This window comes from Xiphophorus hellerii, chromosome 9, assembly GCF_003331165.1.
Source record: "Xiphophorus hellerii strain 12219 chromosome 9, Xiphophorus_hellerii-4.1, whole genome shotgun sequence".
Classification (NCBI taxonomy): Eukaryota; Metazoa; Chordata; class Actinopteri; order Cyprinodontiformes; family Poeciliidae; genus Xiphophorus; species Xiphophorus hellerii.
This window is the reverse complement of record NC_045680.1, coordinates 19,960,541-19,982,758: the sequence shown is the minus strand read 5'-3', so window position 1 is coordinate 19,982,758 and position 22,218 is coordinate 19,960,541. Positions and strand designations below refer to the sequence as shown.

The 22,218-nt window shown below is 39.0% G+C and overlaps 1 protein-coding gene across 1 annotated transcript in view; it reads right to left on the bottom strand.

Annotated features, from left to right (window-relative positions):
- The window catches only part of sbno2b (strawberry notch homolog 2b), a 51,588-nt gene that overhangs the window by 5,744 nt on the left and 23,626 nt on the right, over positions 1-22,218 (bottom strand). The window contains exons 4-25 of the mRNA XM_032573233.1: positions 12,056-12,229; positions 10,754-10,834; positions 10,223-10,328; positions 9,968-10,128; positions 9,742-9,875; positions 8,764-8,854; positions 8,509-8,652; positions 8,291-8,408; positions 8,109-8,214; positions 7,463-7,616; positions 7,166-7,342; positions 6,488-6,585; positions 5,836-5,921; positions 5,141-5,323; positions 4,914-5,035; positions 4,697-4,828; positions 4,164-4,299; positions 2,671-2,783; positions 737-808; positions 515-623; positions 356-427; positions 136-279 (exon numbers count right to left, since the gene is read on the bottom strand). Of these exons, the coding sequence (XP_032429124.1) occupies positions 136-279; positions 356-427; positions 515-623; positions 737-808; positions 2,671-2,783; positions 4,164-4,299; positions 4,697-4,828; positions 4,914-5,035; positions 5,141-5,323; positions 5,836-5,921; positions 6,488-6,585; positions 7,166-7,342; positions 7,463-7,616; positions 8,109-8,214; positions 8,291-8,408; positions 8,509-8,652; positions 8,764-8,854; positions 9,742-9,875; positions 9,968-10,128; positions 10,223-10,328; positions 10,754-10,834; positions 12,056-12,229 (2,713 nt within the window). The remainder of the gene's footprint in view (positions 1-135; positions 280-355; positions 428-514; positions 624-736; positions 809-2,670; positions 2,784-4,163; positions 4,300-4,696; positions 4,829-4,913; positions 5,036-5,140; positions 5,324-5,835; positions 5,922-6,487; positions 6,586-7,165; positions 7,343-7,462; positions 7,617-8,108; positions 8,215-8,290; positions 8,409-8,508; positions 8,653-8,763; positions 8,855-9,741; positions 9,876-9,967; positions 10,129-10,222; positions 10,329-10,753; positions 10,835-12,055; positions 12,230-22,218) is intronic.

The following is a 22,218-nucleotide window of genomic DNA, read 5'->3' as shown; positions in this document are numbered from 1 at the left end:
TTACCTGTAAACCAACAAATTATAAACCCCACACCCACCAGAAGCTGATTGTGTGGCGATAAAAGATCCACATTAGTTGGATTTTATGAGCTATTTTATGTTTACCCAAAAAGTAACCCTGTTGAGACACCGTACCTAGGATTCCCATGTCGTATTTTCCCTCCTTCTTGTCCTTCTCGATCAGGTAGTCGAAGTTATCTGTGAAGTACTGGAAGAGGTAGTTCTGCTTGTGGACCTCCAGGCCCAGGATGCGGTTCAGGAACTTGGTGATGCTGCAGTCTGACATAACACAACACAGCTTTGTGACGAAACCCAAACACACGGTTCAAACAAAATGCCTTTTGGAAAGTCTTACCTTTCTCAGTACTGATGCCAAAGCGAGGCTCCTTACAGATGATGCCCACATCCATCATTCCAACTTTCATGTCTAAAATAAAAGATATAAAAACATTTTAGGTACCAGACAACAGGGGACTGTAAATTGGAGAAAGGTGTTCTCTGAATCTAGTCTGACCTCTGAAGAACATGGCGTCCCCTTCAGGGTATCCTTTGGGAGGAGGCACCTTGTTTTCTATGTAGCCATTGATTGATTTGGTGATTTTATCCAGGGCCTTGGTACCATACTGCGGAAAGAAAATGTTTTTGTAATCTTATGAGCGTATTTCAAGAAACTACATAATTTTAATATATTAGGGTGAGTGTTACATTCCAGTAAACTACTGCTGAAAACACACACCTTGTTCTCAAAGTTGTACTTGCTCAGGTCCCTCGATTCAGTGGCTCTTCTGTCACCGTGGGTCAAAGCACCCTGCACACAGGAATAGCAACAACAATTCAATGTCATGAGCTTCAATGCTCCACCAAGCAGTAACATTTTACCACCTTACGCATTGCTAAGGTGGTAAATTCTTAGCAATGCGTAAGAATTTACCGAATTCATTTGGACTGCACCAGAGGTCACCTCAATTGAACAGTGACCAAGGGTTTTTAAGCAGACCAGAATGAGCTTTTCTGGTCCACATCAGAGTTCGATTGTGCATTCACACCTTCCCAAGTGTGCACACCTTGGGAATGCACACTTCCCCAAGGTGCAAGGTAACTAGAACTAGTTAGTTCTAGTTCTAGAACTAACTCTAGAACTACAGTTAGTTCTAGAGTTAAACAGACTAAACACGCCTGGTGTGAATATACCCTGAAATCACCTAAGTCTACGCATCAAAACCAACTGATAATATTCTAAAAACTTTAGTCTAAGTGTACTGAGTTCATACTTTATTCAGTCCTTTGTTTAGCATCTCACTGCAGTCAATACCCATACCTGACACACAGATGACAATAAAATTGTTGCCTAACTGATGCTCTACTTTCTTTGTTTGTCAAATTAACTTTAAAGCTATTCACATTTGTTCAGTTCTTTTGTTTTCTCTCACACTATAATCACGTTCAAACCAAACTCTGAGTACGTGAGGGAAATGTCAGACAAAGCCAAGTCTCAGGCAGCGCCAGCTAAAATAAAGGAATGATAGGAAAACAGCGGGATCTCTTTGCCAAAACTGATTCCACAACTATTCTCGTGTCTATTGGCTGCAAAGCTGTCCGGTTGGGCTGACTGTGTCTGGTTTGAGCACACAGCTGGATCAGATGCGTACTATTCTTGATACATATTTACCACACACTCAGCTGGCGAAAAGGCAGAAACGACTTCCTGGAACCACCGTTCCCTTCCCCCCTCCTTACCGTTTTCCCCTAAAACAGCCGTCATGCTGTGTCACTATAGAAATAGATGAGTGCTAGCGCAGAAAAGCTTCGATAATGATGGAAAAATAACTGTAGTCTTAAATCATTAAGACAGGGGTGCTTTTGCTTTGCTCGCTCGGCTTTCCGTTAGGGGAAAGACCCAGAATGTGTTGAGGTTTGTGAAGAAACAAAGAATCCTCGGGCAAACATCCCAAAGGAACAGGAAAGACAACGGGTGAAGTTGCAGTGAAAACCCAGACTCCACAGAAAATAAACACAAAGAGAAGATCTTCTTTGTTTACAATAAAACAATTTTTTTTCACAGATTAAAAAAGAACAGAACACCTCTAGTCATGGAGAAGATTTCCTCTGGTGAAAGGAAAAATAAAGATGCAGTACAAACCATGACAGACACATCAAACTGGAGATGCACCGTTAAGATTTTTGGGATTTCAGTCAATTCTGATTTCACCTTAAAGGTTATTACAAAAAAATATTTCAGATCAGCATAAAAATGATTGCCTCCCAGTCTTCCAGTGGTTATAAAAATGTATTTGGGGAATACTCCATTTTTACTGTTATTCTGAAAACAACAAAATTCTCATGCAGTTGTGATTATCCAGTATTTCCAAATTAGCAGTGACCAGGTGTGTAATCCTGACTCTAATTATCGATTCAGATTTTTAAAACACGTTTCATACAAAAGAACATCCATATTTAAAGCCCACATCACGGTTACTAAATACAGCTAAGTCTAAGTTGTCTTCCTGCAGTAACAACTTCTACACTGAAGAGTGTTTTGTTACCACCACCTGGTAGACATGATGCTTTCACTGAGGACAAAAATGACTGGATATTTGAGTCTCCAGCCAGCTGTCCACTGGTTAAAGTTGATCAAGCTGAGTTTTTTTCAGGCCATGTCTAATCACTTACCAGGCTCTCGAGTCTTTTGGCCACAATAGATGCGAAACGTCTCTCCCCGGCCAACTCTGAGATGAGGAAGATGTACTCTGGTGCTGTGACCTGATTGGACCGGTGAGTGCGACCTGGAAAAAAACAGAAGACGAGGGGAGGTGAGTCTGTACCTACATCTTCTGAAGATGATGACAACAGATTGTTGCTTAATTCGTCCTCTGTGTAGTGATTCACAACTCCACACCTTTCATTAAAGTAGTGTAGGTGCATTGTATGTCATGTGAAAAAGTGAAAAACTTCATTCCATGTGAGGTTTCCTAATGACATACAAGTCACTGTCACAAGACTGCAGATTATTTTTTTTCTTTCTACCCTCCAGGGGCTCTTTTGTGGGCTCTAGTGTCCCTTATATGAAAGTAGGCTGACAGGAAGGAAGACATGCGGCAAATGTCGCCGGGTCCGAGAATCGAACCCACGACGGCTGCGTCGAGGACTCAAGGCCTCCAAACGTGGGTCGCGCTATCCCCTATGCCACCACAGCATGCCCCAGACTGCAGATTTTAAGATAAGACGCTCTAAATGGCAGAAACGAATATAAAACAAGTTGGGGATGTTGTTTGTTACATATTTCGGATTATGTAACAAACAATATAAACAAACACAGTTTTGCAGAAACTGTGAAAACAGGCTTCATGGTAAGAGGTGACCATGAAGTCTGAACAGATTGATAGGATGAATAAAAAATTTCCAATGTTTTTTTTCTCATCAACCTCCTGCAACTTGCACATAAATGTTTCATGATGAAATACACTATTTATGCTGGCTCACAGATAGTGGAAACTATCTGTGTGAAACGGCAAACTAAACACAAAAACCTATTAGAGTAAATATATAGCTGGAAAAAAAAAGTCAAGCAAATGAATGAAGGTATTTGTGGGAGTGTGCTCTTGCAGAAACCACAGAGGAGGAAGAGGACGTCACTATTCAGCTCAGGTATAAAAACAAGCAGAGTCAGGGCAAAACAACAAGAGAGAAAATTGCAGAATGATTTTATAGCCACAGCTTTTATATTTTCAGAAACATTTGGGAGAACTTTTTCTCCTCATTTGGATATAAAGGCAACTTTTGTTTAAATCTCTTAAAAAAAGACCAACCTACTAATTTAAGACCTTTGACCTAAAGTCAAAGTCAAAGACTCTGGCATTGGAGCTAACTTTAGAGAGCTGACATAATCCTGGGACAAATCTAAAAGTTGGGCGGGGGGGGCAGTCTTTAACATAACCTGTACTTGCTGATGATTCATAGAAAAATAATTACTCTGAAGGCTGCATATGGGTTCTGAGGTCAGTGATGATTTTCTGACAGAGAAAAAACAATTCTGTGTTTTGTGCTAACAGACAACAAAAACTGCTTCAAAAGGTCAGATTTTGTTCTACAAAGTTCCCTAGCTTTGTGTAGAAATAGCTTTTAGTAGAAAGTGACTGATTCGGAGGTTCATTTCTCTGACTTACCGAACTGCTGGATGGCCCGGTCTGCACTCCACGGCAGCTCCAGGGTCATGTGGACCCTTCGCCTCTGGTTCTTCACTCGTTTGTCGGCCTGCAGGGAAATCCCTGAGCTGGCTGCTTCTGAGATGATGGCCACCAACTGCAACAAACAAGCCTGGATGTTAATGCACGTCATGCAGAAGGACGTCCATAAAGAAGCCACAGGAAATCCTTCCTGCCTGTAGCTATCAGATTATACAACAGCCGACTTTAAGTGTCTTTGAGTCTAAGTTTACGCTGGAGTTATTTTTTTATTTATTTATACATACTGTGTATTACTATGTACATACTTATTATTTAATTTATGTATTTTATATTTAGGTCATATTTAATAAATGTTATATCATGTATTTGTATTTGCCAGTACTTAACACTTTGAATGGAGTAGCTTGTCAACAAATAAGCCATTTCTCCTTGGAGATCAGTAGATTCTATTCTATTCTATTTGCTGTTTCAACAGTGATGGACCCTCATTTTGTTAAATTGTCTTTGCTGACCTTTTCTCCACACATGAAGCGGTCCTTCTCCTTGATGTTGATTTGGTCGATGGTGGAGCCTTGCTCGGCCCGGGACTCGTAGCGAACGGTGCCGTCTGGACGTCGCACCACGCGACCTTTACGTCCAGTCATCTGTTAAAATACATATATTTTTAAAAAAATCTGACTTTCAATTCAAACATTTTCAGCAAAATATAAAAATAGACAAACTTCATACCTCTGAAACTTTATCTGGTCCTCCAAACCTATCTATGAGCACGTCCAATGTGTTGAGAGGTAGTTCTTTTCCCAGTACAGCAATTTTATTGAGCAGGCTGTGCTTCATCTCATCTATCCTAGCTGTAAATGCGAAAAAAAAGAAGAGAACAGTCAAGTCACAGACTTGTAAAATCTACCCTGTTTGCGAGGCGACAGTGGAAAGATATTGATGGTCAAAGGCTCTACCTGACTGGTGGCTAGTGTGGTTAACAAAGATGACGTCATCGTTGTCTTGCAGGGAGTCTGGCGAAGAGTTGGAGTCGGTGTCCATCCCCTCAGAGTCACTGCTGCTGTCGTCAGAGATGTTGATCACACCGCCGCTGTCCACTGTGTGCTTGGGCATCTTTGCCTGGCGACCTCGAGGCTTCCCTGAATGGAAAATTGGAGGTGATGTTACAGTAATCACTCGATTGTGTTTTACTCCAAAGATCTGGATTTAAAGTCTGTAACTTCTAAACTCTTCGGGCCTTGTAAATAAGGACTGGGATTTTTTTTTTTTTTACACTAAATACAGATTATTTAAAACCAAGTTTGGTGAACATTGGAATCTTTGTTCTATTAAAAACAAAGAGTTTTGATGGTTTGTCATTTTGATCAATCACAGGTCCCGTTAAAGCTGCATTTAAAGTCCAAAACCGTGATTTCATTTTTTTATTATGAGTGTGAATTCAGTAGCAAGTCAAAAACCGAAAATGCTGAAATGTTTAAAAAAATCATGCTGTGATGAGGCACAGTACAGATAAAAAAGTTCTTTAGTGTGTCTTTTTCATACTTTTCCACACCCGGGAAATAATAAAAGCTAATTTCTTACTCTTCCATACTTTGTAGAAACCCTGTCATCTGCGGTTTTGTGAGTCAAATAGATTCATTGTGCTTTGTACCTTTTTTTCTTTTATTCCCTGGTGCCTTCTCTCTCCTTTGTTTCTCTGAAGGAAAGTGCTTTGTTACAAGAGACTGGAATACTCCCCTGGAGAGAGGAAGAAAAAAGAGAGACAAACTTTTTTTGTGATGTCAAAGCAATAAAGACAATGAAGCGCAGATTTCCAACACTGTGCAATCCTTCTTCAGGCTTCCTAAAGCTGCCAGGTGCTGAAAGGCAGATGAAGATGCTACTGGACGACCTAATATGAACCGGCTTTCAGACATGTCTGCCGCAAAAGGTTTGGGGTCAGCTAAGTTCAGCACCCAAAACTTCCTTCCTTTTTTTTCATGAATGAGTCATTCTATGATTAAATAGTTGCAGCTAACAAAGAGGTAACACGCTTTAAACTAGCACAAACCAAGCTGTGTGACGCGAGCCACTCACACATTGTGAGGAACAACCTCAAAAATTGAATCACTACTTGATCATTTGACGCAAAAAAGACGCAAAGTGAAATTAATCCAGACATCAAACAGTGAAAACAAGGTCAATACCGTCAGTCATATACTTAAAATGAAAGTTTGAAACATTACTATTTTAATGCTGGTGTGGTTTTGACTATCAGAAATGAAACCAAATAGCCAGAAAAACTAGGACAATTTTTTACTCACTCTGCTGCAGAAACAAATCTGTCAAGATGCCCATCGTTTTCATCCAAGACCTCTCTGGTGCGTGATTCTCCAGTGGACTGCAGTCCGATAACGATGCACTATGATGGAATAACAATAAAAAGAATTTACATCAGCTTTTCTTGAATATAAATCAGCTTAAATAGAGACTAACTTCTAGATTTTGTTTATTTAAGGACTTGTTTTGGAACAGAAAGATGCAAAAATTATGAGTTAAAATTCGGTACTTGAATTTCTTTTTAGCTCATTTTAAAATCTAAATTCAAAGGTTCACACTAACATTATAGCAAATGCCTCCACATTGGAGCATCTTTAAATATGGAACCAGAGAAAACAAGACACTACGTGGCCAAACAAACAAATAAAAAAAAAAAAATTTAACTGATAATTATTTTCAGACAATGGGAGTTTTTCCAAAATGTTTTCTTTTCCCATACTTATCCAGATCATAAAAATACAAATAATCAATCTCCATTCTTTTTCACAATGTTTGACAAAAACAACTTGTAGAACAAATAGTGAAACTGTGCCTGAAATTATTACGAACTTAAACAAATATTCCACCCTTTCTCAGTGTGCAGAACAGCAGCTGATGCTTTAATCTTTGTCTCATAACAATAAGAAAAATAAGACTTGTACTCCAGGGTGTGCTGTACTGACCTTTCCAGCCTCCAGCTCCTTCTGAGCCAGCTCCACCAGGCAGCGCACCTTGGCAGCGATACAAAGGTATTTGAAGAAGCGCTGGTGAGATGACCAGAACTGTCCCCACAGGGACTTCCTGCTGACCAGCCCCAGCTCATCAGCTGCCTGCATGAACATTTTCAATGCCTCCGCCCACTGCACACAGAGTCAAGATGTCAGCTGAAAAAGCTCAAGATGTTTGTAAAAGAAATTAAGACAAAAAAACGTGAAAGGCAGGGTGATCCGATTCACTTCTGAGAGAGAGGCAAAACTCACCAGCTTGGCAGCTTTGTTGTAGACCTCTTTGAAGTCGCTGTCCAGGCCGATCTCCTCGATGCGGAAAGAAACGCCAGAGAAGCTTAGCTGTCTGGCAATATACATGCCGCTCACTTTCATGTCCATGGCCACAATCTCCATAGCCCCGACCCCTCTGTAAATAAATCATTTACATGATTAACCGATGGGTGAAACAGAAATAGCTGCATCTGTAAGGGTGTTTTACTATCAGAGCTAAAGCATCAAAAGGATTTAACAGAGTATCTGCAGGTCAAAACTAAGACTTTTTAAGACCCTTTTAATGCCACATTGAATGAAATTTAAGATTGGAAAACAATAAATGTAAGGGATGGTTGGCAGATCCTAGTGAATTATAATCATCATCGCAAAAACCTCCATAGTGCTTAAAAGTTTTTTTTCTGCACCTAGCCTCGTTTCGGTTGGCAACAGAAGTGAGCCAGTGGCAAAAACAAACGTTATCCAGCCAACTGGCAAAACATCCGCACTTACCTATGACAGAAGCAGAAAAGCTAGCTAGGTAGTTAGCAGAGCTACATTAGTAGCTAGATTAGTTCAGGATGTAACCTTCAAGTCAGAGGCTCGAAAGCATTTTTCTTTCCAAATAAATAAATCACACTCTACATACCTCTTCTCAATGGCATGCAGGAAGTCATCAAAGGTCCTGAAGGGTGTGCCCTCGCCCCAGATTCCCAGGCGGCTCATATAAATCATGTTCTTTGGCTCAGAGGCACCTGAAAGACACGTATATTTTCAAATCCTGTCCCATATCCTTCTTGGCATCAGCTGATGTTTTTTTGTCATCTTTACCTGTGGCACTGGCGTACACCACTCTGGCGTGTGGCAGCTTGTTCTGCAGGTCAAGAACTGCCTTGCCCATTTTTGTGGATGTGGCGTTCTTGGCTTTGTGGCATTCATCAAAAATAATCTATGGCAGCGAGAGGTCAAGGTGTGAACGACAGAGATGGATTTAGAGTTCAAATGAAAGCAGAAATGACAGTTTGTGCAACATGGGTGTGAAAGGATACAACTCCATCAAAGTCCTGCTTGCACCAGTCCAGGATCTGTTTGATTCTCGTCCGGTGCTGGCCTCCTGCCTGGCTCTCTCCGATGAGTGCAGAGTAAGTTGCAAACAGGACTCCTTCTGAGGTAGCTGTGTCTCCATACTTTATCTATAAGAACATTCAAAATGATTGAAAATAAAGAACCATCCAAATTGATGCCCGCATGGACAACAGAAACAAATCCTTTTAGTTTTACGCTAATTGTTTTCCTTAACTGACCTTGTTTAAGGCATGCACCGGGATATTTGGTGCATCTATGTCTTTGAGATCTCTCTCTGCGTCGTATTTCAGGTCATTGGATATGCTGAACCTGAGGAAAGGAGCAGAAAAATAATATGTAACTCTGATAGCTATTTCACAGGCTCGAACATAATAAGCATTATTTAGTGCACAATAAGCCTAAACTTACTTCATTAAACCCACCTCCTCCTAGAACTACAGCTGAAGTCTTTTGGGGTATGTGTCTATTATCCAGACTCTCGTTTTTGTCAAATTGTCTTTGCAAAATTCCTTCAAAATATACCCACAGCATGATGCTGCCACTACCATGTTTCATTTTGGGGTGAAAAATGACGTGCAATGTTAGTTTACCCCAAAACTAAAATGTTAAAGGGATGGTATTATGTATTTTACAGTTAGATAGTGCTATTTTAAACTAGAAGTAACAATCAATTGTTGTAAAATACCACATACATCAATCAAAGCTTCAAAGAAATGTCACTTTGACGCCTTGAAATTGGCCTCTGTCTCTTTAAGGAGACTGGAGACTGCAGCTGTTGGGAGGAGCTTTGTGGAAATGGGCGGTGCTTTGTCAGGGCAAGCGTTTTGAATGGTTGCCACAAGAGATTGAAGGACTTCTCAATCATGCATGGAAGAATTACAGCAAATCTCCAGGTATGTCTTTGATGAAGAAATAACATTATAACATGGTGTAAAGCTCAAAAAGTTGATTTTACATAATTTCCCCTCTTTAAATATTGGCTATTTATAATATAATAAAATACAGAGTACCTTCTTCCACCTGTTTTGCACACGTCGCAAACGATTTTAAGCACACCATGCTTTTTCGGATTTTTAGTAGTAAAACATAAAAAACAAACTTTGGTCTATCACATAGTAGGTTTATAGTTTTAGAATGACAAAAAGATACAGCAAGGCACTGTATTTAGCACCTCTCTGATGTGTGTATCTTCTTACCACAGTGCTTTCTTTCGTCCCTTAAGATAGTTCTCCAGAATGATTCCTGCCACGGTGCGTCCCTTTCCAACGCCTGCTCCATCTCCAATCAGGAAGCCTGCTCTCTGGTTGTTCTGGAGAATCACCTCGTGTTGCTGTACAGAGAGAAGAAAAACATGACTTTAGAACTGAATTGAACTAATGAACGATTAAAGATGATTTGAAGATTTCGTGCAGGTATTTTCACCTGACAGGCGTAGATAATGGCCTCTAACTGCAGTGCAGACAGCAGGCCACTGTTAATAGTTGAGTCCGGAATAGATAGAGTGTATGTGATGTCCGGAGGAGGGACGCTGGACAGCGTGTTGGTTTCCACAACAATGTCAGGATGTGAAATTCCTATTGTGGCTAAAATAACAAATAATAGTCTTAGAAACGTATAAAAGGCACAAAATGAGAAATATGAAGGAATCAAATCCTGATATTGAGTCTAGCAGCTCACATTTTGAGGGTTTGTACTCTGCGTATGTGTCAACATGGCCGAGCTCCTCTGGTTCCTCCTCCTCAGCCTCCTCTTCTTCCTCTGGTGGTGGTTGTGTTACTGGAGTCTGGAAACACCAAAAAAATGATGCAAAACACACTCTGACTTTCTGAATTTTGACGTTATACTTGTTTAGTTACTACAGAAGAATGAAAAAAATCTGTGAAACATGTAGGCAGAGAACTGTATAAAAAACAACAGCATACTAGAGTCTTGTCACGAAAATATTATCTGAAGATCAGAGAGAGCAGAGGATCCTTTTCTCTCTGGAGGATGTGCAAGGATATTTATTTATGATACGTGGAATATATGTTACAGTGTGACTGATCAAACTACCGGGTCAAAACAAGATCTCTAGATAAGTGAAAACAATATAGGAATTTTCCTGATTTTCAGACACACCCAAACAGGCTTGTATCTGTATATTAGTGAGAACTGATAATGGAGAGGCTCATTTGGTTAAACCATCAGACGGCTGGAGACGGTTGCTACCTGGAGTCCTAAAGCTTGCGTGCTGATTATAGCAGAAATATCTTCCAAACTGGTCAAGCCTTGAAACCTGTCGCCATTTTGCTGTCAACAAAACATAAAATGAAGAAATACTCAAAAACTCAAATAAAGATCACAGAGCTAAATGCAATAAATAAACAAATAAAAAGAAAGAAACAACAAAAAAAAGAACACAAATCTGAGAAATGGTTGTGTTTGTTTGTCAACCTATGGATCTGGGTATTTCAGGGATGTCTTTCAGAGAACCACTCAACAATGCAATTTGTACGTCTGGCGCTGAAAAGCCAACGACAACAAAAAGCAGATAAAGCGGCACGTGTCTGGGAAACATAATGGCTGAAATGAGGGCAGAATGAAAAGGAAAATATAAAAGCTTTCAGCAAGTCGGTGAACTCAATGAAGTCTGATCATATCAAAAATATCATTGGGCCCATCTAGTTTCATAGGCCGCTAACAGGCAGCAGCGCATCAAGAGCATGGGGTAGAAGGGTTGCTTTTTTAAGATCACCGACTTCATCAAAAGCTGTAAAATAAAACTGGAAAATAATTGAAAAATAAGAGAAATTAATAACAAACTATAGATCTTTGATATGCAATAAAACAAGAGAATAACTCTTGAATTAAAGAAATGCTAGTATCGGTAGCATAGTAAATGTGGAAAAAGAACATTATTTGAATACTGGTAAAATGTCAAATAATATCTATATTTGTCTTAAAATTTTCCTTTTTGCTTTTATTAGCTGGAGAACTTTTTATCAGAGGCAGGACAGTCGCAATCTGTTTTTTATACCTATTTAGCTGAAGTATGCTGGTATCCATGGATACAAATATTAACAAGTACTCTTCTGGGGATAAAACCGCAATTGAGTTTTACCTCTATGCAATAAACAAGCTAGGAAGGACAAATGGATTTCTTTAACCAGAAAAAAAAATCAGTTTAGCAGAAGGTAATATCAAATCAAACACTGATGAAGGTTACATTTTTTTTGCCAGTTGATCTAATGTCATTAGTCAAAACAGTTTTAGTGCATTTATTTAATAAATAATATTCATACGGATTAGAGTTAGCCTGTATATTGCCATAGACGACAAAACGTAAGAGTGAGCACAGCAATAATATTTACAAATATTATTTGTAAATAATACAAATAATGTGACGGGAATGTGACAAAAACGTGATGTTTTTCCTTTAACACCACCCTTCCCAGTACACTCATTGAAACAAATCTCTCATAATTAGCATTCAGAAGTGGTTATAGTAATAGCAGCTTTCTTGCTACTGACCTCTAAGTGGCTCTGTGCTTGTGTGGTGGCGGGGCTAGTGTTAATGTCCCAGAGTGTGGGAACTGGATCCGGGTGATTGGAGGGGATGTAGGACTGGGTGTCGGCGTACTCCGACAGCGAGTCCGCGGGAGAAGAGAACAAAGAGTTTGAGAGGTCATCAATGCAGGACAGGTCCTAAAGACAAGAAGAAGACAGGAGGCATTTATTAAAACCTCGACATCAATGAACAAAAAATGATAAAAGCTTACACTAGCTGAGGCAAGCATACAAATGCAGGTACAAGCAGCATCTCTAGCCCACCCTTAAAGGAAAGGTTAAGCAAAAATGAATAAATGAATCAAAAATAAGTCAAATGCAAAATGATTACAAGAATCATGGAGATTCTTTTAGATTAACATCGGTACAGATGAGCTGCATCACGCTAAGCGCTACCAGACAGAGCTGACAACAAGAATTCATCTGAGTGCTGAAGTTGTTACTGAGTGAAGAAGATAAGGAAGAGCGTGGATGTTAGCTTCTGCTGTAAAGTCAGCTTTCAATTTTTGCATTAGTGAATATCAAGCTGTTTGATGTAGGAATTATTAAAATAGGCATGTTTGGAAACCCTTCCAGGACTATGCTGAAGGATGCTGACGAAGAACACATCAGCATCCTGTTTCGAGCATTTATTAGCTTAGACTCGGACTATAAAATGATCAAAATGTGTAAGCCCCCTAACTTTCTATTTTTCCTCACTAGACTGCACTGCTGAGCTTTTCTTTTGTAAAAATGAAAATTAATAAATATATTTTGGAAAAACAAAATGGGCAGGTTTAAGTGCTCTAAGATGTAAAATATTTGCATATTTTAGTTATTCCCAGGCGGTTCCGTGAATACTAGGAGTCCACTGTAAAGTGAAGTTGCACAATTTTATCCCTCTAAGCCAGTGGTGCCAAAGTCGGTCCTCGAGGGCTGGCATCCTACATGTTTAGTTCTCTCCCTGGTTTAACGCACGTGGATCAAATGATGTCTCATAGAAGGCCTAAGAAGAACATTGACATGCTGAAAAGGTTGTTACTACCACCAGGGAGAGAACTAAAACATGCAGGATGCTGGCCCACGAGGACCAACTTTGGGCACCCCTGATCTAGGCTTTCAACCTCTTGTTTGTCCTGGTCTTAAGTATGTTTGGAAATATAATCATACTTTTCAGGTAAGGCTCTGCACTGATCATGCTAATGGCTGATATCAGATGTTAATGAGAGTTTCAAACATCAACTTTTGATGATTTTGTCTTCGCTTTAAAATACTAAACTTCAGTTTAACCGCTACTTTCCCACACATGTGGTGTGACATGGCCTTTGCTCGTAATGTGAATAATTGATGACTACAAAGGCTGTAAAAGAATATCTCGAACGGTTCTCCTATTATCTTCTCCTATTATTACAGCTCTTAATAAGAAATCATAACAGACAGGCATGTCAGATCTTTACAATAATTTTAAAAAATCCTTCTTCAAACAAATGTTTTCATGTGCAGATGTGTGCGATACAAAGCGGAGAAGTGAGAGCTTGGCACTCTGAGTTTTGTGTGTCATTTCAGCTCTGGCTGCCTAGCAGTTCACCCTCCACTCATAGCCCTTTCTAAAATCATTTGCATGCCAAACTCTTTAACTAGACTCTCCCAAACCACCATGGCCCCCCAGAGACATGTAAACATAGAAGTGTGTAGGTGTGTGTGTGTGTGTGTGTCTGTGGGGGGGATGGGTAAAGGTTAACCAAGCTGTTTGTGGAGATAGATCATTATAATTTAGCACATAGTCAATGAGAGTAATTTCATCAAAGTTTACTTCCACGATTTGCTCTCAGCTATGTGTGGAAATTCCCACACCCTCTGCTCCAGAAACTCACACATGCAGGCATTATAAGCTTTGTAAATAATAGCCCATCACACACTGCAGGATATCATTGTAATTATTGTGCCAGAGGGAGCAATGCACCACTTCCTCATGTGATCTCATGAGAGAGGAAATGTAAACAAAATGGAGACTCTTGTGAAACAACTTAGTTTAACGTTAGCTAAACTGTGCAGAGAGAGAGAAAGAGAGGAACAAACAAATCCAGATGATCAGAAGAATTATGACAGGAAGCAATAGCTAGGGAGACGAGAGTGACCGGTAGTCTTTAGCAAGAAATTGAAGACGAGGATTTGGCTGTCGGTTTCAATATTTGTCATGAACAGCTTGTTAAAAGGGCTGAAATGTTTGCTGATGCTTGACAAATGCTCAGCTGCTGGTAGATTTTAACCATTGTGATTGTAGCTAAAGAATTTAGACATGTTTTATGTTAGATTTACCTTCTAAAAGTAAATCTGAACTAAATCTAGAGTAGGCCCTGTTTTCCAGTTTCCAGGCATGCAACTGAACAAAACAGTGAGACAGAGTAGTTATTTCTTCTAGTAAAAGTACAGACTAGAGAAGCACCTTACAAGGGATTAGCCTAATGACTTAGAAACAAAGGAATATCAATTTTACATTGCTTTTCGGAAAAAAAAAAAATTGATTTCTGACCCTCCATTAAGGTAGTTTCATAAACAAAGTTGTGCTTACAGGCAAATGTATTCACACCCATTACATTCTTCCACAATTTGTCCAAATAAAACCACAAAATTCATTGTATTTCATAAGAACTTTAAGTGACAGATCAAGCCAAAGAGAGATAAATGCGATTAACTGCTTTAGACTTATGTTTGACGTATCAGACTGAACAAACAGACAAAAGAAAACAATCTTTCCACCAAATTACCTAAAATGGCCTTTCACAAAAGAATGACACAGCTCTTAGGAGGAGAAACTGAGTGAAATGGTCAGCCGTCATATTGACTCACTGTTAACCATATGCTGGTACTGAAGACTGCCGGGAAGCTGCTAGGACGACTGTCATGGCTACCTACTATGACGTTACTCACAGTTCATCTGAAATAGTTTCACAACCATGAGAAGATGAGAGCTCCCAGTGTCAACATGACGACATCATGCAGGAATGGTACACAGCGCGGATGATATGAGGCAGCAGCACTGTTAGCTGTTTACATGTAGCTTACATGTTGGATATGGTTTACAGATTGCAAGTCAAAAAAGTCTTTTCTTGACGTGCAGCATTCAGTTTTCAATGTTTTCTGGTAACTCTGTGACTGACTCTTTCCTTTTCTCCTTTTGTCTGGGTGCCAGTGTTTGCTGACATCCTGCCCTCAGGATCCTGCCTGATCCTGAGGGCAGGATCAGACATGAAAGCTGCAGGAAGTCTGCAAGGTTGCTCTCTACCCAGGATAAAACGAAGTGGGACAGCCCGCTTTTATGTAGTGATCCACATAACCTGTCGTGTTCTACCTGTCCCATTTCTTTTTCGTTAAAGTAATCTCTGTCTGTCATCGCATCGCATCCCTCTCTTTGTTGGCATCCACTGCCCTCGGTACTTTAGACTTGAAATAAAAAAGGACACAGAACAAGCCTTCACAATGGAAAATGAGAAGAAAACCAGACATTGAATGAGAGTTAATAGAGGGACAACTCTTTTTTAAATAGGAGTTCAAGGAAAATAACAACAATTTATTCAGTCTGGAAACTAGTCTTAGAAATAAAGCAGTCATTCCACATTTTCTTCTAATGAAACATCCATTACTTGACTGTCTGGCCATTAAGTCTTCAGAGATTCCAAGTCATTGTTCTGTGCAGCGCTGTTATTAACTCAACCAACCTGACGCTGAGGAATCAGAGAGCTGGAGCGGTTTTAACTAAGACACGTCCGCGCTCGGTGCCATGCTAATCGGGTAGTGCAGCCGGGTGTAACAGAGGCAGAAGTGTTTGCCCCGCTGCAGGCCCGTACCCAGGGCTACTTCATTTACCGCTCCTGTGAGTGGGCCCTGCCAAGCAGAGATAAGGCTTGAATTCCAACTGGCCCGATGGTAATCTGACTGCTTTCACAGCACACAGCTTGTAGTCTTCTAACTGTTAATCCTGCCTCTCTCTCTCTCTCTCTCTGTCGTTATAACACTTTCTTTTTTCTTTCCTGCTGTACACGAAATTCATGATCTGCAAATATATGCTAATGTGTCTTTCATTGTTGGTTTCTGGGAAATAATGCTGTCTGAAAGCTTAATGAATAGTTTGAGTTGTGTGTCTGAAACCCCACCGGCCTGGTTTTTCCTGTCGTTTGTTCACTCTGTTGTTTGGCCTTTGACTTATTCCTGTTTTATTTTTGTTTCTCCTCTAATGTGATTTTTACCAGCCTAAACTAACACCACCAACATTTGCTGCATTAATCTATATATATACGAGACACAATGTGTCCATTAAGACAGCATTTTCCAAACGCTACCACCATTTGCATGCCTGATGATGATTAATGCATGCACACGGAGACAAAAACAAGCTTGCAAGATATGTGCAAAGCTGCAGGGGCATTTTTTTTTTGTTTTGCTGTGGCAGAAGGTGTTGTTTATCAGATCTAAGAATCAGAGCTGGGACATAAATCACACACCTTAGTCATTTGCTGTGTATTAACGGTGAAGCTTCTGGATTAGTATAAGTAAAAGACAAATTCAAGGGTCAGTCAGAATATGTAGCTTTTTTTGAGAGGATATGTTAATTATTATCTATTTGTCTACTTCAATTTTAAATGAAACACAATTGTTGAGTGCACTTAATTTTGTTGTATGTTTTTACAAAGACAATAAAAAAATCTACAGATGAATGATGTGACTGAAACCTGAATTTCAGTTCAGGTTAAACTAAACAGGAGCTGCATAGTGGCACAGCTATCAGGATTGTTGCCTTCCAGCAACAGGTTCAGATCGTGGGGTGGGGAGTTTCTGCATCGAGTTTGCATGCTCTCGCAAACGCATTGAGAGCATGCACAATCTCACCCATTGACTGCTGGGAAAAGGCACCAGCCCCCTTCTGACCCACCAATAATAAAATGGGTAAAGCATTATTTTATACAAATTAAAGCTATTCAATTTACTAGAACTAAATACTACAGTAATGATGTACAAAACATACAATAATCTTCAGACTGTATTCAGAAGTTGTTTTAAGTGAAAGACACAAAGTCTGAACTTGGGAAAAATTTAGGTGTTACTCTACTAAAGGTCAAGACAAATATCTGAAGCTGTTGTCAGTCTGCCTTAGGAGTGAACATGTGAAGTAAATCTTATGGGGAACTAAGAATGTTTTATACACCAAGTAAACGTTTTAAAAATGCCCCAAAGAACAGTGAGGTATGGTTGTCATTATTTGTGAGATATGTTTTGCCGACAATCCAATCTACACTTTCAGTATAAAACCTATGTTCCTTTTTGTTTCTTTTCTTTTGTGCTGTAAGAGTGAATGCTACAATATAACATAAAGTTATTAAAGTGTGGCATAAACTATAATTCATACATAGTATTTCCAATTGGACTTAATTACAGTCGGTTTACATTTAATCTTCTCTTAATATGACAGAAAAAAATAAACATATTTCATTTCGACTCTTCCTGTTGCAGTTAAAAGTACATTCAGACAAATATATATAAAAAATTAGCAAACACCAAACTGGGAGCAAAGCTTTCAGTTGCCACGGGAGAAGCTGTCTGTCAGGAGAAATGAGGGACAGACGTTCCCGATCCACTGACACCGGATATGACACAGTGGCAGTGATAAGCTTAGCTGCTACCGTACATGGAAATCTAGCAACCACGTCTCTTACCAAGCTTTCATAAACCTTCATTCCACTAAACTTAGTTCTCCTTCCTACTAGAGCAAAATTTGCAGTGATATTTTAAAATTTAAAACTGTCCTTTTACTCTCCTTTGCTTACACGGACATGACTATATTCTTCCAAAATTGACCACGAGCTTGGATACAAACACGCCACTTTCAACAAGAAATGAATTGATTGTAATCACTCAATTTCTTCAGCTTAAATATTGAACTTAACGTATCTGTATTTGTGTATCAAATGAAACAAAACTCAGTACACCTTCCAGTTGTGGTCTATAAGCACATTACTAGCCACATCAACATTGATATCCTTTTTCTTGAGTCAAATAAAGCTCTGATAAATGGTCATGATAAATGCTTTAATGGCAACAGAAACCTCTATCAAATCACCTGCAGTAGATCATTTTTCTTTTGAGAGTCCTTGGAATCAGTCATATTTCTCAAAGAAAAACGGTAATTTGTACCAGCTATAAAAAACGCCTGACTGGTGAATCTCTACTGAGGTATGAGCCAGTGTTTATCAGTCTTGAGCCACATCCTGTTAAACTCAATAACCTGCTTTGGTGCACGGTCAAAGACTGAGGTTTGAGTCGTGCTTTGCCCAGGGCTTTCCCCTCCCACACACTGCCAGCTTGGCTGCTTTTCCAAGGTCAGAAGACCTTGGAAAAGGCCTGGCCACCCCCTTTCCCCTGCACATCTACCATGACACACAAACAAAGTGACACCTAAAATGACCTCACCATTTTAGCTGTACATCCCTTCATATTTTCATTCACTCTGCCATATTAATAAGGTACAGACCAACTTGTTTTACTCACTTCTGCCCCTTTTTTTCCATCTGGTCTATTGACTTCTCTGTACATGTGTCCATTTTCCAAAGGCTTCTGTCACAGCACTGTTAGACTTAACACTTCACTGGTAATCTGTTGTAGTGTGGGGATTTTTGTTTTTATGGTTGCGACACAAGAGTGACTTTAACAAACGCGACTGTGAAAGTCACTCTGTAGGAAAATTAACACACAAATTTAACACTGACTATTGTTATCTGTAGAAGCTGCTGAAAAAAAAGACTGCAAAAACAGTAATGAGGCAGAGGATGTGAGTTACACTTTGGTCATGAGATCGATATCTAAAAATCCAATGATGTAGCAGCTGTTTGTAGGCGACTTGAGACTTTGAAAGCAAGCCATTTACGTGCCCCGATATCTCATCTGCCAGTTTCTGTGGTTTCCTTGTGTGTGTTTGTGACGGGTGGTGGAGCTGTGAAACATCTCACACCGCCCCCTATGTCCAGCTGACTGAAACAGCTCCCGTTTGACTCTCTGCCCTTCATAGATGTGTCTTGATTTTCACCCAGACTAAAAATACATCACAAAAGTATTCAGACATAACTTTTTCATGCTTAAAAATCACAACCGCATACTTAAATTAGAAATTTAAATGACAGGCCAACAATTAGTAATTATATCAGTCGCATTGAATGGTGATTGTCTGTGAACATCGACCTGTAAGTTTTGCCACAGATTCTCATTTATTTAGGTTTGGATATTGATTGGTCCAATCAAACATGCACATTTGTTTAAATCTAAGTCCTTCCTTTTAGCCCCAACTGCATGTTTATGATTGCAAGGGCCACAACTTGCAATTATTTTAGTGATTGGTTAGTCTATCAGTTATTTCCGTTATTAATTGAATAGTTGGATTAAAAAAGTGACGTATTCTAAAGAATTTTCATTTAACTACTTAAACCTTTTTTTATGCAATATTGGAAATACATGAACAGATGCAAATAAACAAATAGTTCAATTCCTTTTTCAAATAACACCATAAAAATTGTATTGTCTAACATTTAATAACACAGCATTCCTCTAATTAGTGCATGTTTGATCATTTGTAGCAAAGGACGCATTTGCAGCTAAAAAATACTTCTAACATCAACATGTGAAAAACTTACAGCTTTCTGCTTGTTTTTTTAAATCCAGATTGTAGATATTTTGTACAGTTTTGGCTAAATTACTGCTCTGAGTGTTGTTCTTTCAGCAAATGGCCTTTTTTGAGTTAGTATACTTCAGTTAAAAATTAATCATTTACTAAATTAGTCGACCATTATTTCAATAATCTGATTAATATTGATTAATCCCGATTAATCTTATTAACTGCTACAGTTCTAGTGTCTTTATAGAAAGTGAACCACCACCCCTTGCCTCAAATCCATAATACATTTTCTTCTAGTACTGCTTTATATTTCACTCCATCCATTTCTCATCACCTTTGACCAGCTTCCCTCACACCTACTGATGAAAAACATGCCCACAGCATGATGCTGAAATCACCATGTCTCTTCATAGGAAAAGCGTGTTCAGAGTGATGCACAGGTTTAGTTTTCAACCACAAATGGCATTTCACAGGCTCAAAAGTTGATTGAATGTTGGTTTCATCTCACTGTAGCACTTTCCTCTATATGTTGACATTGCTTTTAGCAAAATGCAAAAGATGACCCAGGAGTTTTGGCTGCTTCTTCTGTTAATCCTTCGTCAGCCTGCCAGTTCATTTCAGTTTGGATGACAGACTGAACATTGGTCTATAGGATGTCCAGAGCTAAATAAGAAATTAAAGTACCTTACTCTGCTCTAAACCACTTCATATCTTTATTCCAGTCCTGTCTCCTATATTTCTTGATCTTAATAATGTACTTTGCTAATTAATGTTCTCTAAGAGTTTTCACAACTGGTTTTATTCTAAAACTGAATTAGACAAAGGTATACGTTATTTGCAAATGATGTTACTTCCAAAACAACTACCGTAGTCGTAGTAGATTATATTTCAGAGTATCAGACTGAAGGAAAATAAAAACATCTGCAGGTCACACTTTTCAGACATATTTCTGAATAATGGATAATTTTTCCTCCACTTTACAATTATTTGTGATTTTCTATAACGTCCTCAATTAAACATATTGAGTTTGCAGATCTATCTAAAAATGTGCAAATGTTCAAGGGGTATGAATAGTTTTGCGAGGTACTATAAAAAGGGGACTGCTTGTGTCAACCAGCTGCTTTTGGTTAACTTGACAGTTAAAGTAATAAAATGATTTGTTGTGGCTTGTGGCACGCTTTACCCCAGAAGTTTCCTGGACAGTATGAATCATCTTTGATGTGACATAAATCAGGTTTTCCTTTGATGGCTTAGAAGAGCCAATTTGTCTGGCAGCTACTGTTTTAATACACACTGAAGGCTTTAGGTTTGCTCTGACCCAAAAAATCTATTCAATGAAAACATATTCAAATACTTGGTTGTCTTCAATGAAAAGCCTCAATTTCAACAACTTCAGAGATAAAAAAAAAAGAGAAACGTTTTCAGGGGAATAATGAGTGATTATGTTTCAATGTTTAAACTTTTCAAAGCCTAAAGAGTCAAAACGGTTGTGTATTTCACCAACGCACAGTGAGTCCAGTGAATCCTGTCCCAGACCTGCTAACCATAGCCAATCAAAGTAATATACCCAGTTCAACAACCTCCTGAGAAGCAGGCCTTCATGGTGTGCCAAGTCTTTAAGCAGCAGGCCAAGGACAGCTTGCTGCTTACATTCCTCCTTGGAATTTTCCACTGTTTCCGTATGTTCTGGAAAATAAAAGGATGCAATGTCAAGTGTCCCAACGAGCAGACGAAGCAAGTTCAAAGCCCAGTGCTACAAGTTTTGTAGACAGCAGAGCCTAAAGCCCATATAGCAGGCCTTTTTGGCATTTAATTATCTCAAGGGAGGATGTTATGGGGCAAATATCCAAAATTCAATCTTTCCAGTAAAAATAAACATTCGAGACATCGAGAATCCTGTCCTTCCTATTCGCAAGCGACCTTTCAGCGATCTCAAACGTCAAATGTGACATATGACGTCACATTTTCTGTTCTTGTGTCGGCTTGGATATATGGCAGAAGAGAAACTGAAATTGCAACAAGTAATTAGATAATTAGGCAATTATCTAAATTACCTAATTTCAGACAATTAAAATTAAAAACTATAACAGATTTCACTAAGCTAATTTCAGACATCCAGAGATCTTATAAAAGTACAATTATAATTTGGATTATCTATGATTCATATTTTTCATGAGTTTAAAAGCACCTTTAGACCATAGTAATTAGATTAGTAACCCGCAACAATACATATATTGATTATTTAGAGTTATCCACATAACAATGGGACTCTGGATAAGTTAAATTAGATTTTCTCCTGGCAGCAATTCTGTTGCAGACATCCACCACATTCATTCTGGATAGGACGGACGTATTTATGCAGCTGCAATCTTAAAACACAAGTATGGGAAAAGTGATGTAATTTCTTCTTTGAAAAATGATATTAAAGCCATCTGAAATTGGATTTTTAATATAAAAATATTTCACTCTGGAGTTCCGAACTGTTAGT